At 50.6% G+C, this 12,799-nt stretch overlaps 1 protein-coding gene across 5 annotated transcripts in view; it reads left to right on the plus strand.

Annotated features, from left to right (window-relative positions):
- Positions 1-12,799, plus strand: part of CLEC16A (C-type lectin domain containing 16A) — a 222,993-nt gene that overhangs the window by 78,048 nt on the left and 132,146 nt on the right. For all 5 annotated transcript variants that reach the window (XM_027771062.1, XM_027771064.1, XM_027771063.1 and 2 more), the window contains 2 exons: positions 1,680-1,815; positions 5,584-5,684. In XM_027771062.1, coding sequence (XP_027626863.1) covers positions 1,680-1,815; positions 5,584-5,684 — 237 coding nt within the window. The remainder of the gene's footprint in view (positions 1-1,679; positions 1,816-5,583; positions 5,685-12,799) is intronic.

The raw sequence follows: 12,799 nt of genomic DNA on the forward strand, positions 1-12,799 counted from the left end.
CCATGTGATGAGAAGAACACCCCCTCTGTGGTCTTCCTCCCCTAACCCATAGCCCGGTCACGGTATCAGACAAACCCCAGTCGGGAGCTCTTCATGGTCCCCAACCAGCACTCCTTAGACGCTCAAGGTCATCAAAGGCCAGGAAATTCTGAGAAACTGCCACAGCCCAGAGGAGCCAAGGCCTGGAACCCGGGAAGGGATCCTGGAGTAGGGGAAGGCACTAGGGAGAAAGCTAGCAAAATAGGAACCAGGTATGGAGCTTAGTTAACAATCATTTTAAAAGAAGCGAAGGAAAGACACTTGGGGAGAGCATCCAAGGTGTCTTCAAGGAGGTGGTGTAGGGGAGAGCTGAGCCTCAGGTAATGGGGCCGCCTGCTGGGTAGGGGAGACCCGGGTGAGTGCCTTCAAGCCAGAGGGAACAGCCTCCTGGCGAACCTGGGGCAGAAATAAGCTTGGGCATTCCAGAAATAGTGAGAAGCTTTGCACAGCTGGAGTGATGTGAGCCAGCGAGGCAGAGCCAGGGGTGAGGTCAGTGGTGGACAGGCGCCAGGCCTTGAGGCCATGGGAAGGCATTTGGATTTCATTCTGGGCATGATGGGAAGGCACTGGGAGTTTTGAAGAGAAGGGCGACATGAGTTAATTTCATTAAAAATCACTGGGTTTGTGTGGAGAGCAAATGACGTGGGGAAGAAAGAGCAGTGGCCAGTCAGGTCCCTGTGGGAGCCCAGGGTCCAGACCATGATGGAGCCGGGCAGAGCCCTCAAGCAGAAACGCAGGCTCCCGCTTCACGTCATCGTCCTTTCCCCATTATAGCGCTCGAAGGTGAGGGAAATGGCCTGCAAGTCCACACAGCACAGAGCTGCGATGGGGACGACTCAGAGCACAACAGCCATTCATCAAGACTTTGCGGGCCTGTAACTTTCTCTGAGATGCAAGAATGCCCGCTGTGCTTGGAACAGCTGCAGTGGCCCCCAGTGAGACGGCGCTCCGGGCTGGGACAGAGGGAGGCCCCAGATCCAGTTCCTGGTCCTCCCTGAGGACTGGGTGCCTGTGCTCCCGGTGACCTGGGGAGGCTGAGGCACGAGGATAGTGACGTCAGACCCCGTCTTTACACCAATGCAACGATGATATGTAACGCACGTCATGCCCAAGTCGGTTGCTACAAGTTGCCTTCATTTAATTGAGAAAAAAATAAAAGAAGGTTCCTAGCCTCCCTCTGCCTTCTGAAAAGTTGTAAGTGGGAAGGGGAAACAAGGCCCAGTCATGTCAGAGCCTTTTCTGGAGTGTAAACAAGCTTCAGAATATTTGCAGTGAATTTGCTTATGTTTCATTAACCATCTGTCAGATCTTCTAAGCTGCCTCAACTCCTCCGGGAAGGAAATGTGGTATCAATAAAGTAAAGCACGTATCTCTTTAAAACCTCAGAATGACATAAGGAATCTCAGTTTGTATATTGTTGTCAAAACCAGGGACACATTTTTTGGTGTTGCCGAGATGAATGGGAAGAGAGGTTCTCCCCAAGCGTGCAGTGATTCAGGGGGACTCAGATCACCGCTGTTAAGCACTTACTTGGCACGTTAGGAGCGATTACATGTCCTTGCGCTCGAGCATGAGTGTATCTGTAAATCTAGGCCTGCCAAGCTGCCCAGGCTCATCACGGTGTGCGTGTTTGCTTCCAGAGATCGAGATGGTGATCATGGAACGCAGCCAGCTCTCGGAGCTGGCCGCCAGCACCTCCGTGCAGGAGCAGAACACCACCGACGAGGAGAAGAGCGCCGCAGCCGCCACGTGCTCCGAGGGTGCGCAGTGGAGCAGGTAGCCTCCGGGCCGTCCGTGCGGAGGGGCGGGCATGGCACAGGCGGGGGACACGGGATGGCCTTAGCGACGAGACAGAGAACTGGGGCCGGGTCCTCTAACCCCTGTCTCAGCCAGGCTGTGCTGTTCCCTTTCCTTTCCCTGTTTCTTCAGCCCATGGCCACCCAGAGGCAGGGCTTCTCTCAAGAGGCATGGGGACAGAGCTGTGACTAGACACTGGAGCGTTCACCCCTCGGAATGAGAGCACTCCCAGATAGGTGCTACCACTCCCAAGGACTTTGGAGCTCTCCCTGCCTCCTTCATTCACAGTCAAGCATGCCACCCACCACCTGTAGGGCTGCCCTGTGGTCTCAGCTGCCACAGCGTCACACCGCTGTCCTCCCATGTCCTTGGCCCGCTGTTCCCATCAGTGATGCCTGCTGAAGCTGCACCTTCTTAAGCATTGGAAGGCCACATTTTCTAGAACCTCGCTGGCATGCCACCCCTTCCACCGTGGGGTTGGGTGGGGCTGCTCCCAGAGTGTGCAGGGAACCATTGGGAAGGCATCTTCATTTCAGAGTCACCTCCTAATCTCGGGGCCCCTGCTACCCAGGCTCCTGTGAGGGCACGGCATTCACGCTACCTTGGCGATACGAGTGTGCAGCAGTGTGGCTTCTCTCAGTCCAGGGGACGCTCACCTCCTGAGTCCTTGGGGGACGCAGTGGGAATAACAAACAGCCCTTCCTATTCAGTAATCCAATCTAAACGGAGGAGTGGAAACCTACTAATGTTTTCCTCCACATCTTGCATATCTCTGTTCGGGAAAGGTTTCAATAATCTCACAGATGGGATTAATTTTTATCAGATGTGCAGGAGGCCCATTATCAGTTTGTGTTAAATAAAAACCACTGAAGTCCAGTGTGGGTTGCAACTATCAGTGGTTGCAACTTTTGATTTTGCTTAGTAGCAAAAAATGTAACTCCCGAAGTTCCAAACATGAAGACGTCATTGTAAATGCAGAGGTGGGTTCACCTTTTTTGCGTGCCTGGCACAGCATCCGTGACTGTCTGAATAACTGGAAAGCCCACAAGTGACTAGCAGAGCAAGATGGATTAGCAAGCAGGGGTGGTCTGCTTAGCAGGCTGTTAGCTACTGCTTTTCAGAGAGTCCTGTCATGACATGGGATTCTTAGGATCTGATAAATGGAAACAGTGCATATTTTGCATAGGATAGTGTTATCATAGCTTTGCTAAAGGAAGAAAAACACCCGGTCATTGCTTCCCTGTCCCAAAAGGAAAGAAACAGACCAAAATGTTATGATGTTTAACTCTTGAAGTTGGTCACTTCCTCTTTTTTTTTTTTTTCTTTTGATTGTCATCTTATAATGGAAGCCAACTCCGGTACGTTGAGGTAGGCCACATGCAGGCCCAGCAACCTTCGGGCTAGGTTTGTACTTTTCTCTGAGACCAAATGCCAGTGGAAAGCCTGGCCCAGGGCCAGAGCTACTGTCTTTGTCAGCAAGGAAGCGAGTTGCTGCTTGTGGGAGACCACCATGGCCCTTGGTCCCCCTGCTTTCTAGCACAGAGACATGGAGGGTGCCATGACATGAATTAGACCTTGACGTTGGTCCATTTGCCTCACTAGAGTTGGGGTTAGAAATAGCCTACTTAAAAAAAGGAAACTATTTTAGATTTCCCATATAGTATAGGCTATAGCTGCATTCAGGGTAAAATATAGGCCTAAAAAACTAAACATTGAAAATATTATTTCTTAAGGGAAAAAAAAACCCACTAAAATATGATGTAAACACATTTAGAAAATGTGAAAAATCTTGAAAAGAAAGAAAAAGAAGGAGAAAAAGAAAGCAAAAGAAGTCTCCGTGATCCCAGCCTTCAGACAACTGTTACTGTCATTTCATTTCTTTCTTAACAGTTTTTTCAATGCCAACTTTCTGGGAATTCTTCTTCTGCCTCGCCCTGCTCCCAGTAGGTTGGATCATACAGTGTCTATAATTTCCAGCTAATCTCAAACCCCAAACATCCTTGTTATTATATTCTTTGTCAACAGATTGCTTCATGGCTTGATAATACCTCATTTCATAAAAGACAGTACATCCACCCAGCCTTCCCTCTGCTAATACATGTAGTTATTCATATTATTCCCAAATGAAAACACTGACCAAATTCTAAGCAGCTGGTGTATTAGGAAGTGTTTTATATTTTACCCCACTTTTAAGTCTAGAAGCCTTCCTCCTGGAGGCTTTTGAAAACCAAACCTACATGTGGTAAGACTATTAATATATCTGAAAGGCGATGCCCCATCTGGGGCTCCAGAGAAACGGGGACTAAATGTAAATGTGCCCTTTAAGCTCTTCTTTAAATTTCTGTGTATCATAGGTTTATTTGAAATGTTAGAACAAGTAAGTTTCTCATTATTTTTCTTTTGTATTTTTCAATTTAATGTTTTATGTTGGTGGTACATTTTAGCCTTTTTTTTTTTCTAATTTTTATTTTTGCCATAGTGCGTATGCGCTCACCAGAAAGAGACAGACAGAAACAGAGGGAGGGAAAGTGAGAAATCACCCTCAAGGGGAATGGAAATCACCCTCTCCTCTATTCTCCTCTCAGAATTTTGAGCACACATGTGCACATGCCTAGCATGATTTTCAAGCTGCTGGATTGGGTGGGAGGGGGGCCTGGGACTTGAACTGTACCATGTGGGAGCCCAGTGTCTTTACCACCACTCTATCTGCTGGCCCAGAATTTTAAAATCAGTTGCACAGTCAGTGTTTCTCCACCCCACCTGGTTTCCTTCTCCATAGGCAGCCAGCATTGCTAGTAGCTCTCGTGTCCTCCTGGGGGCCGTGTGCCCTTGCTCGCTCATCGGGGTGCTCTGTTCTCCTGGCCTCGAGCTGGCATCTAGAGGGGGCACCTGTAGCTAGCCCCAGGATCAGAGCCTCCTGTCTGCATATTTTCTTATCCTTGTGTTGAAAAGTCTCTCTGAGCCAGACCCTTCACCTGGAAGGGTAGCGTTCAAGCTGTGCATTTCCATTGTTGGCAGCTGCTCTAGCTCTTATCAGAGGTGAGAGACTTGTGATCAAGCCTAGAGTCAGGGGAAGTTGGTCCAAGAAATTTCTGGGCCAGGACCCAGCCAAGTAAAATCACAAAGAAGTGCCTCAGAATGGCAAAAAGAGAAATCAAGCAGCAGCTCCCAACTGCTGGCTCCTGCCACGGCCTGGCCCCATGCTGAGTGCCGCTGGTCGTCACTGCACTGAGTCCCCACAGGAACCCCATGGGGTTCCAGTCGCCATCGTGCAGCTCAGAGGCAGCGTTAGAGTCTGAGCCCAGGCTGTCTAGCTCTAGCCTATGTCCATGAACTTATTCGGATTGCTGTTTGTGCCGTGTCTGTTATTGTCAGTCTGTCTCGCCACTCCATCTTTTTCATCGTCTTGTGACACGTCACGGTGTAGCAAGGAGGTGGGCCTGTTTGTTCTTTGACTCAGCCGACTAGCTTAGCGGCCCTGAAGAGTGGCGACCTTGTGTCACTGATGCTGTGTCTGGGACACCTGACAAGTGACTCCAAGTGACTAAGCAGTCTGTTGTTGGCCAGTTTTGTCGGAGGGCCATGTCTGGTTTGTCTGAGTCCCAGCGCCTGATGCTGGACTAGACACATGCACCCACTACACGCTGGTGGCCTGAATGAGCGCCAAGCCCAGACAGCCAAGGGCACCGAGAGCCCCGTGCGATGGAAGACACCACAAGGCTCATGCCTGCCACTCCTCTCTTCTAGACCCTTCCTGGATATGGTGTACCATGCCCTGGACAGCCCGGACGACGATTACCATGCCCTCTTTGTGCTCTGCCTCCTCTATGCCATGTCTCACAACAAAGGTAAGCAGGCCGCAGCCTGGCCTGGGTACCCGGCCTCCCTCCCCTCTCCTGCAGGGAGGGAGAAGGAAGCACTTTCCAGGAGGGATTTCCTTTCTGGCTTTGGCACACTCCCGCAAAACTCCTTCAGCTTGTCAGAATTTCTCAGGTATTTTTCTGCAGACTAAAGCCACAGGAATGGGTTACTCAGGCAGCATGGGGGCAGGTTAAAGTGCTGACTGTCTCATCCAGCATGACTGTATTCACACTGTGGTTTTCTTTTGCCCCCTGGCTTTACAATCGACTTAGTGTCCGACCTCTTTCCTAACATCAGAACTGAAATCAGTCAAACTGTGATCTTGGTTTTGCTATTTATAATACTTGATGTTCTTGCTATGGGTTCAGAACTAAAATAGACACTAGGTGGATTTTGTGGAAGCGTAGGTTTCCTTTCTGAAGAAAGGTGTGGTTCTCTGGCTTCCCCTGTTGAGGCCAGTGGCCAGCACCCACCTCCCAGGATTCGTCACTCACTCGTCATCACTGGGGACAGCCACTGGTGTTTGCCCTCCCTGGTTTGACATGGGCATGTCCAAAAACCTCCACCGCAGAATCTCTTCAAAGAAGTCTTCAGGAAGAGACCATCCAGCCCCTGGCAGGGGCTGGGTTTGGCGTGGATGGGCCACCGCAGCACATGGTGTTTTAGCAGGTTTTTCATAAGCTTACCGGGGAGATGGAGGTGGTTGTTACCTGGGCAGCCTATGGCTAGAGAGATGAAAATTCACTCAGCGTAACTCAGTGTGTGTGTGCTCTGAAATCGTCGGTTATGGTGAAGAAGTTATCTGGTGGCAAAAGAACGTAGAACAAAGAGGCTCCCTCCCACTGCTGGCCCCAGCTCTCCTGCCACCAGTTCTGTGTCATTAAACAACTGTGCAAACCCAAGGACGCACATGTGGCTTTGTGTCTGTGGCTGCCCCTTTGCCGTAAGTGGGGATGTCCCTGTCTGTGCCCGTCACATGTCAGTGCATCTTTTCACGGTCACATAGACCACCTTGCTCTGCTTCTGATCGTGCCCTCCCCACCCTGTTCTTCTCGTGCCCGGTTGACAGTTATCGAGAGTTTTCCATTATTGGCTGATAGTTTCTTTCTTCCGAGAAGTATATTGGGTTGTTGAAAGAGTCATGACACATTTTTGCTTAGAAAAACAGAAACATACGTCGTGACTTTTCCGACCCGATATTTGGGCTTATGGTTATGTTACTTGGAATTAGTTTGATCCTTTTTGAGACCTGCCCTTAAACTTTGTTAGGACTGGGCCAGATGGCCATAAGCCTTGGGGTGACCCCACCATGGAGGCAGCACCTTTCTGATGCTCTGTGCCATGTCCCGTGGCCAGGTGGTCTCTGTGCCAGCCCGGCACAAGCTCCCAGGATGGTCACACCTGCTTCCTTCTGCTAGGTCTCTCCCTTTCCTCACAGGCACACACCAGAACCTAGCTGACACCCAGAAGGAGCCCTCTGTGCATCTCTGGAGCTCTGTCTGTCCCTCCTGCGGACTTCAGCTCCTTGGCCTCCCTAAACTTTGAACTCTGCCTTCTCATCTCAGGGGGACCAGAGACTTTGTCTGGATTTTCACTGTCTATGCTGCGGCCTGGGCACACTCTCCAGACAGTAAGCTGGAGCAAGCACCAGGTTACCTTTGTCCCCTCTCTCTCAGGGAACACTTTCCTATGCAGCCTGTCTGTCGTCCTGTCCTGCATCTGATAACTGCTGTTTTATATAGTCGATCTCATTTCCAAAGGTACTTAAATCACTTGGGTAAATCTAATCCATGTTGGCTAGAAGCCATGGCACCTTTATTTTTAAACAAAAAACATTTATTGAGATATAACTGATATGTAGTAGACTGCACATATTTAAAATATACAGTCTGATAAGATTTGACAGATATCTCCACCCGTGAAAACACCCTCACAATCAGGGCAGCAGACGTGTGTTAACCTGAAAGATGTCCTCACGCCCCTTCCTCTCCCCTCACCCCCTCTCTCCAAACACGATCCGCTCCTTGTTCCTATAGACTACTTCACACTTTCCGGAAGGCCATACGAACAGAATCGTGCAGTACATACTCTCCTTCGTGTGGCTCCTTTCGAGGTCTGTAGTTATTTTGACATTTATTCGTGATGTACACGTCAGTAGTTCAGTCCTCCTTGCTAGGTTGTATTCCGTTGTGTGAACATACCACCATTTGTTTACCCCATTTGATAACATGCTTTGGGGGAGTTTTAGAGCATTGCAGGTAGAGCTGCTGCGAGCATTCGTGTACGAGTCTCTGCACGGACATGTTACTCTAGGGTAAATACCCAGGATCGCAATGGTTGAACCCTTTGGGAGGTGTATGTTTACTGTTTTTTTGTTTCGTTTTGTTTTTTAAGAAACTGCCAAACTTTCCAAAGTACCTGTGTAGTTTTACATCCTTCAGTCAGGTTACAGGAGTTCCAGCTTCTTCTTTTCCTTATCAGTGCTTGATATAGTCACCTTTTTCATTGTAGCCACTCTAACAGGTATGTGGCAGTGTCTTACTATGATTTTAACATACGTTCAGTGATGACATTGAACATCTTTTCTGCTTCATTTGCCATACATGTATTTCTTTTCTTTTTTAGTTTGCTATAGGGCATGTGTGCTTGCACAAGAGTGAGACAGAAAGAGAAAAAGTTGTCACTTCCTGGGGGATGGCCATGCCATAATCCCAGTCCCTCCATTCTCCTCTCCAGATTTTGGGCATGCATGCACATGTGCTCTGTGTGTGTGTGTGTGGGTGTGTGTGTGTGTTTTCCTTTCCTTTTTTTTAAGAGAGGCTTTTGCTATATGGTTGTGCACACACCAGAAAGACAGAGAGAGACAGAAAGTGAGAAATCACCCCGTAAGGGGAAAGGGCCATGCTGTAATCCTTTCTCCTCTATTCTCCTCTTGATATCTTGGACATGGATGCACACATGCCTGGTGTGAGCTTAAACCTCCGGGTCTGGGGCTCAAACTGTAGTCAACTACATAGAAGTCCAGCAATGTAACCATTGCGCCATCTGCTGGTCCCCCCTACATGTTCTTTAAGTTGCCGGATCTGAGACTCAAACCGTACAGTTGGCCATGTGGGAACCAGCCACCATGCCACTGGCTGGCCAGTACATACCTTCTTTGCAAATCCTTTCCCTATTTCTTTTTATTGGTTTTTCTGTTTTCTTATTGTTGAGTTTTGAGAGTTCTATATATTTTTTGGGTATAATCCTTTATCAGATGTGTTTTACAAGGATTTCCTCCCAATCGGTGACATGTCTTTACATTTTTGAAGAGCAGATATTTTGAAATTCCATGAAGTTCCCATGACATTTTTTTCCTACCACTTTTTCTCTGCGTGCTTTCTCTCCTATTCTGAACTGCCAGGCTGGAAAGCAGAAACCATAGTTCCTCTGATGCCCCCTGCATTGCCCAGTCCAGTCCAGCCCAGCCCAGCCCCGCCCCGCCCCTAGTGGTCAGTGGCGCTCAGTCAGTTTGCTGATTGGTTGCCTCTCAGCTGTGGGGCGGGTCCCCAAGCCCACTAACTGGCAGCCTGTGCTCAGAACCTCATCAGGGAAGGTGCTGTCTGTGAGGCAGCGATGCCAGGTGAAGCAGTGGGCAAGCTCTTCATCCTCTGCCTGGCTGGCTGTCTCTGTGGGCTTCCTCCCTGGACCCCTGAGCTGAGCAAGGAGGGGAGGAGTCCGACTTGCACACACGTGTGACCTGGAGACATGACCCTCCTCAGTGCCCAACTAGGGAGGCCTCCACCCCTTCTTGGGGTTTCGTCTTGAAACAGTAGAACTATATATTCAAGGAAATGTATTGGGTCATTGGAAAAGTCATGATGCATTTTTTGCATGGAAAAACAGAAAAATGTGGCATTGACTTTTCCAATGACCCAATAATTTCTCCTCCATTTCCTGCTAATGCCACTCACTTATTGGCTCTATTCACTCTATTGGTATTTTCAAAGCCGCTGTCGGATGGCAGCACTGTGACTGATGCTCACCCTCACGAAACCCACATTGCACTGGAGGAGCAGGGCAGTAAGATAGTCACACTGACCAAGATAGTTCCACATTGCCAGAAGGGCAACCGAAACAAGAAAACTGGGTGATGGGAAGGGGCAGGCTGAGGGCAGAGAGCACTGCATTCTCCTGGGGATCAGGAGAGGCCAGTTGGAGGCTCAAGTGACAAGAAAGAACCAGCCTTGTGATGACTGGAGGAAAGAGTGTTCCAAATAGGGGCAGTGAGGCTCTGAAGCCCTCGATCTTGGGTGACCCTGGGCAGCAAGGCAAGTGTGGACAGAAGGGAAGAGGGACCCAGAGAGCGGTGGGAGGGAAGGCAGCACCCGGGCAGGAACTCACAGGCAAGGACTCTAGACCAGAAGAAGCAGAGGGTAGACTCTAATGCAGTGGGGAGCTCCGGAGAGTTTTCTGGAGTTTGTGTCCTTTGGAAAGTGACTCTGTTTCATCCGAAGACTTTGGTTCTGAAAGGCTGGGATCAGGTGGTTGAGGAAGAACTCAGGTAGGTGTTCAGCAGTGCGCATGAGCACGAGCTGCACATCAGCGTGCTTAGCCTGGGGCTGCTGACTCCAGGCAGGCCGAGGCTGAGGCCCTGGCCAGGAGAGCAGCAGTCTGGGAGGAGAGCCCTACGTGGGGACTGCACAGCACAGCCGAGAGCCCTGTGTCTGGCAGCGGGCTGACACTGCCCGTGGGAGTCAGGGAAGGCAGCTGGGCCGGGGCCCAGGGCACCCTGCAGGAGGCCACCAGAGGGTTGGCTGGACAGCTGGAAGAGGGCAGAGCAAGAGGAGGCATAAGAGCCTCTGAAGCGTCAGTCCTCATTGGTGTCGGTGAGCAGACAGTGCCTGGGGGCAGGGGGTTCTCTGAGAGGCAGGTGAGCTAGAGCCAGTCTAGGAGTGGTGTAGGCAGCGACTCTGAACTGCATTCCGCAAGCCATGTGAGGGCTGCCGAGGCCCATTTGGGCCAGAAAGTGATCTGATCTCTGCTTCCCTTGGAGCGGGCTCATGATAGTTCAGCCAGGGGCAGGAAGGACAGGGAAAGGTGGCCTTGTCGAGATGAAACCAGAGGCGGCCTCTACATCAGGCAGGTCCTTGCTGAGCACGGCTGTGTGCCCAAGGCCCTGTGTAAGCGCTGGGCCAAGTCTGATGGGTTGCACTCACACAGACAGGATAAACCATGGTCCTGAGAAGTGGTGGGAGGAGTGCATAGGGTGGGATGATGGGGGTAACCTGTGGTGGTGTGCAGGGGTTGCTAGCCAGGGTGGTCAGGGAGGGCTTCTCTGAAGAAGGAACAGTGGCGCTAGCTCAGCAAGGCTCTGGGACAAGCATGCTCCAAGCAGAGGGAAGGACATGTGCAAAGGCCCTGAGTTGGGAAAGAGCTTACATGGAGGAGCAGAAGCAGGCCAAGGTGAGGCAGGTTGCGGGCAGGCCCAGCTCCTTGAAGGCCAGGCGAGGGCATTTAAACTTCATTCCGAGTGCAGCAGGAAACCCCTCAAGAGGGAGTGATGTGATCAGATAGGAGATTTAAGAACCTTCTGGCTGCTGGAATGAAAGTAGGTTAACAGGGGTGAGGGTGTGAGTTGCAGAAGAGAGCTGGGAGATGCCTAGGGAGCCAGTGCAGTAGTCCAGACGAGATAATGTGGTTGGACCAGAGTGCTGGCCTAGAGGCAGAGGAAGCCGGGAGGGTTTGCAGTATGTTTTGGTGCTAGAGCCAGGACACGACGATGGATCAGACATGGGAGTGACTGTAAGGGACAAGTCAAAGATGGCTCCCACCATTGTCTGGAATGATGGCACAGTGACAGGGCCACTTTCTGAAGATGGGAGGCAAGAAGGCAGAGGGCTGGGGACAGAGTTCCTCGATTTGAATGGAAGGGGGCTCCAAAGGAAGATGGAGGTGAGCTCAAGCTCTTGACTCCTGTCAGTACGTGACAAATGGTGGTGCCGTTTCCAGGGTCAGTGAGCATGGGCTGTGGAGCGAGGTCAGGTCTGGCCGCCTGCAGCCCAAGTGCCTGGGGAAGATGCCTGGGGGCAGCAGCCGCCTTGGCTCATGCTCCTGTCCTGGCCTGTGGGCACAGGCTCTGCGTTTGGTGGCTTTTTGGTTAGGCAGCACACAGGTAGGTAGCTGCACTTGACCCTCAGCCTCTTTTTTCCAGATCCTTACTCCTCAAGCTGGTCCCCAAATGAGACAGTCTCTTTCCAATAGATTTTTCCTCGTAAGACAATTTTAACATAAAAGCAATGCTAATAAAAACCAAATGTGAGCTCAGGCCTTCCAGTAAATCCTAATAGATTAGATGCTGCACCGAAATGAATACCCCACAGTGGAAAGGGTGGCCACTTGGAGGCTGGCGCGTTTTGTGATTCAGTTGGACCGCATAATGAATTCTGGTTCGCATCTGTAATCGAAAATGTAGCCTCTGCTCTTTTGACAAGTCTGCCAAGCCCTGGTCCAAGGACGGGGGGTGGGGGAGTGAGTTTTGCAGCTTTTGTATTCTTAAAGGTTCCCCAGTCCACCCACAAACTTCCAGTCCTGCCCCTTCACGTACCATTGTTTGTCCAGGGCTTTTTGGGTTGGGTTGGGTTTTGCTGAGAAGTTACTGGAATATGGATGAGAGATATGGGAAAGGCTGAAAGGTAATAGGATAAAGGAAGGCTTTTGCCATGCAGGGAGCTGGCAAAACATCATCTGGATCTCGGCTGACACACCGTCAGAACTGGAAGTATGCTGGAGACCAGCCCAACATCTGGTTTGCTTTCCCAGAGCTGGCACCACCACTTGCGTGACTACAGCCGGGAGACCTCGCGTGGTCAAAAGAAAGAAACAACTTCTGAACATCATTCCTCTAGTGTTGCTGCGGTCTCTTGTCCAAATGTGCCTGTCTCCTCCTTTTTATGCAGGTCTAGGGCTTCTACCCCTCCCAAACGGGGCTCCCACTAAGGGAAAGGATCCAGAACAGGGGGCTTGGGAAGCCCGGTTACCGACATTGCAGAGCTACGCCCTTCCCTTCGGTTCGGATCCTTTAAATTAGTTAGTTGGAAGTCCCACCCTCCCCGCCCCCGCC

The sequence above is a fragment of the Tupaia chinensis genome, unplaced genomic scaffold (genome assembly GCF_000334495.1).
Source record: "Tupaia chinensis unplaced genomic scaffold, TupChi_1.0 Scaffold000182_1, whole genome shotgun sequence".
Classification (NCBI taxonomy): domain Eukaryota; kingdom Metazoa; phylum Chordata; class Mammalia; order Scandentia; family Tupaiidae; genus Tupaia; species Tupaia belangeri.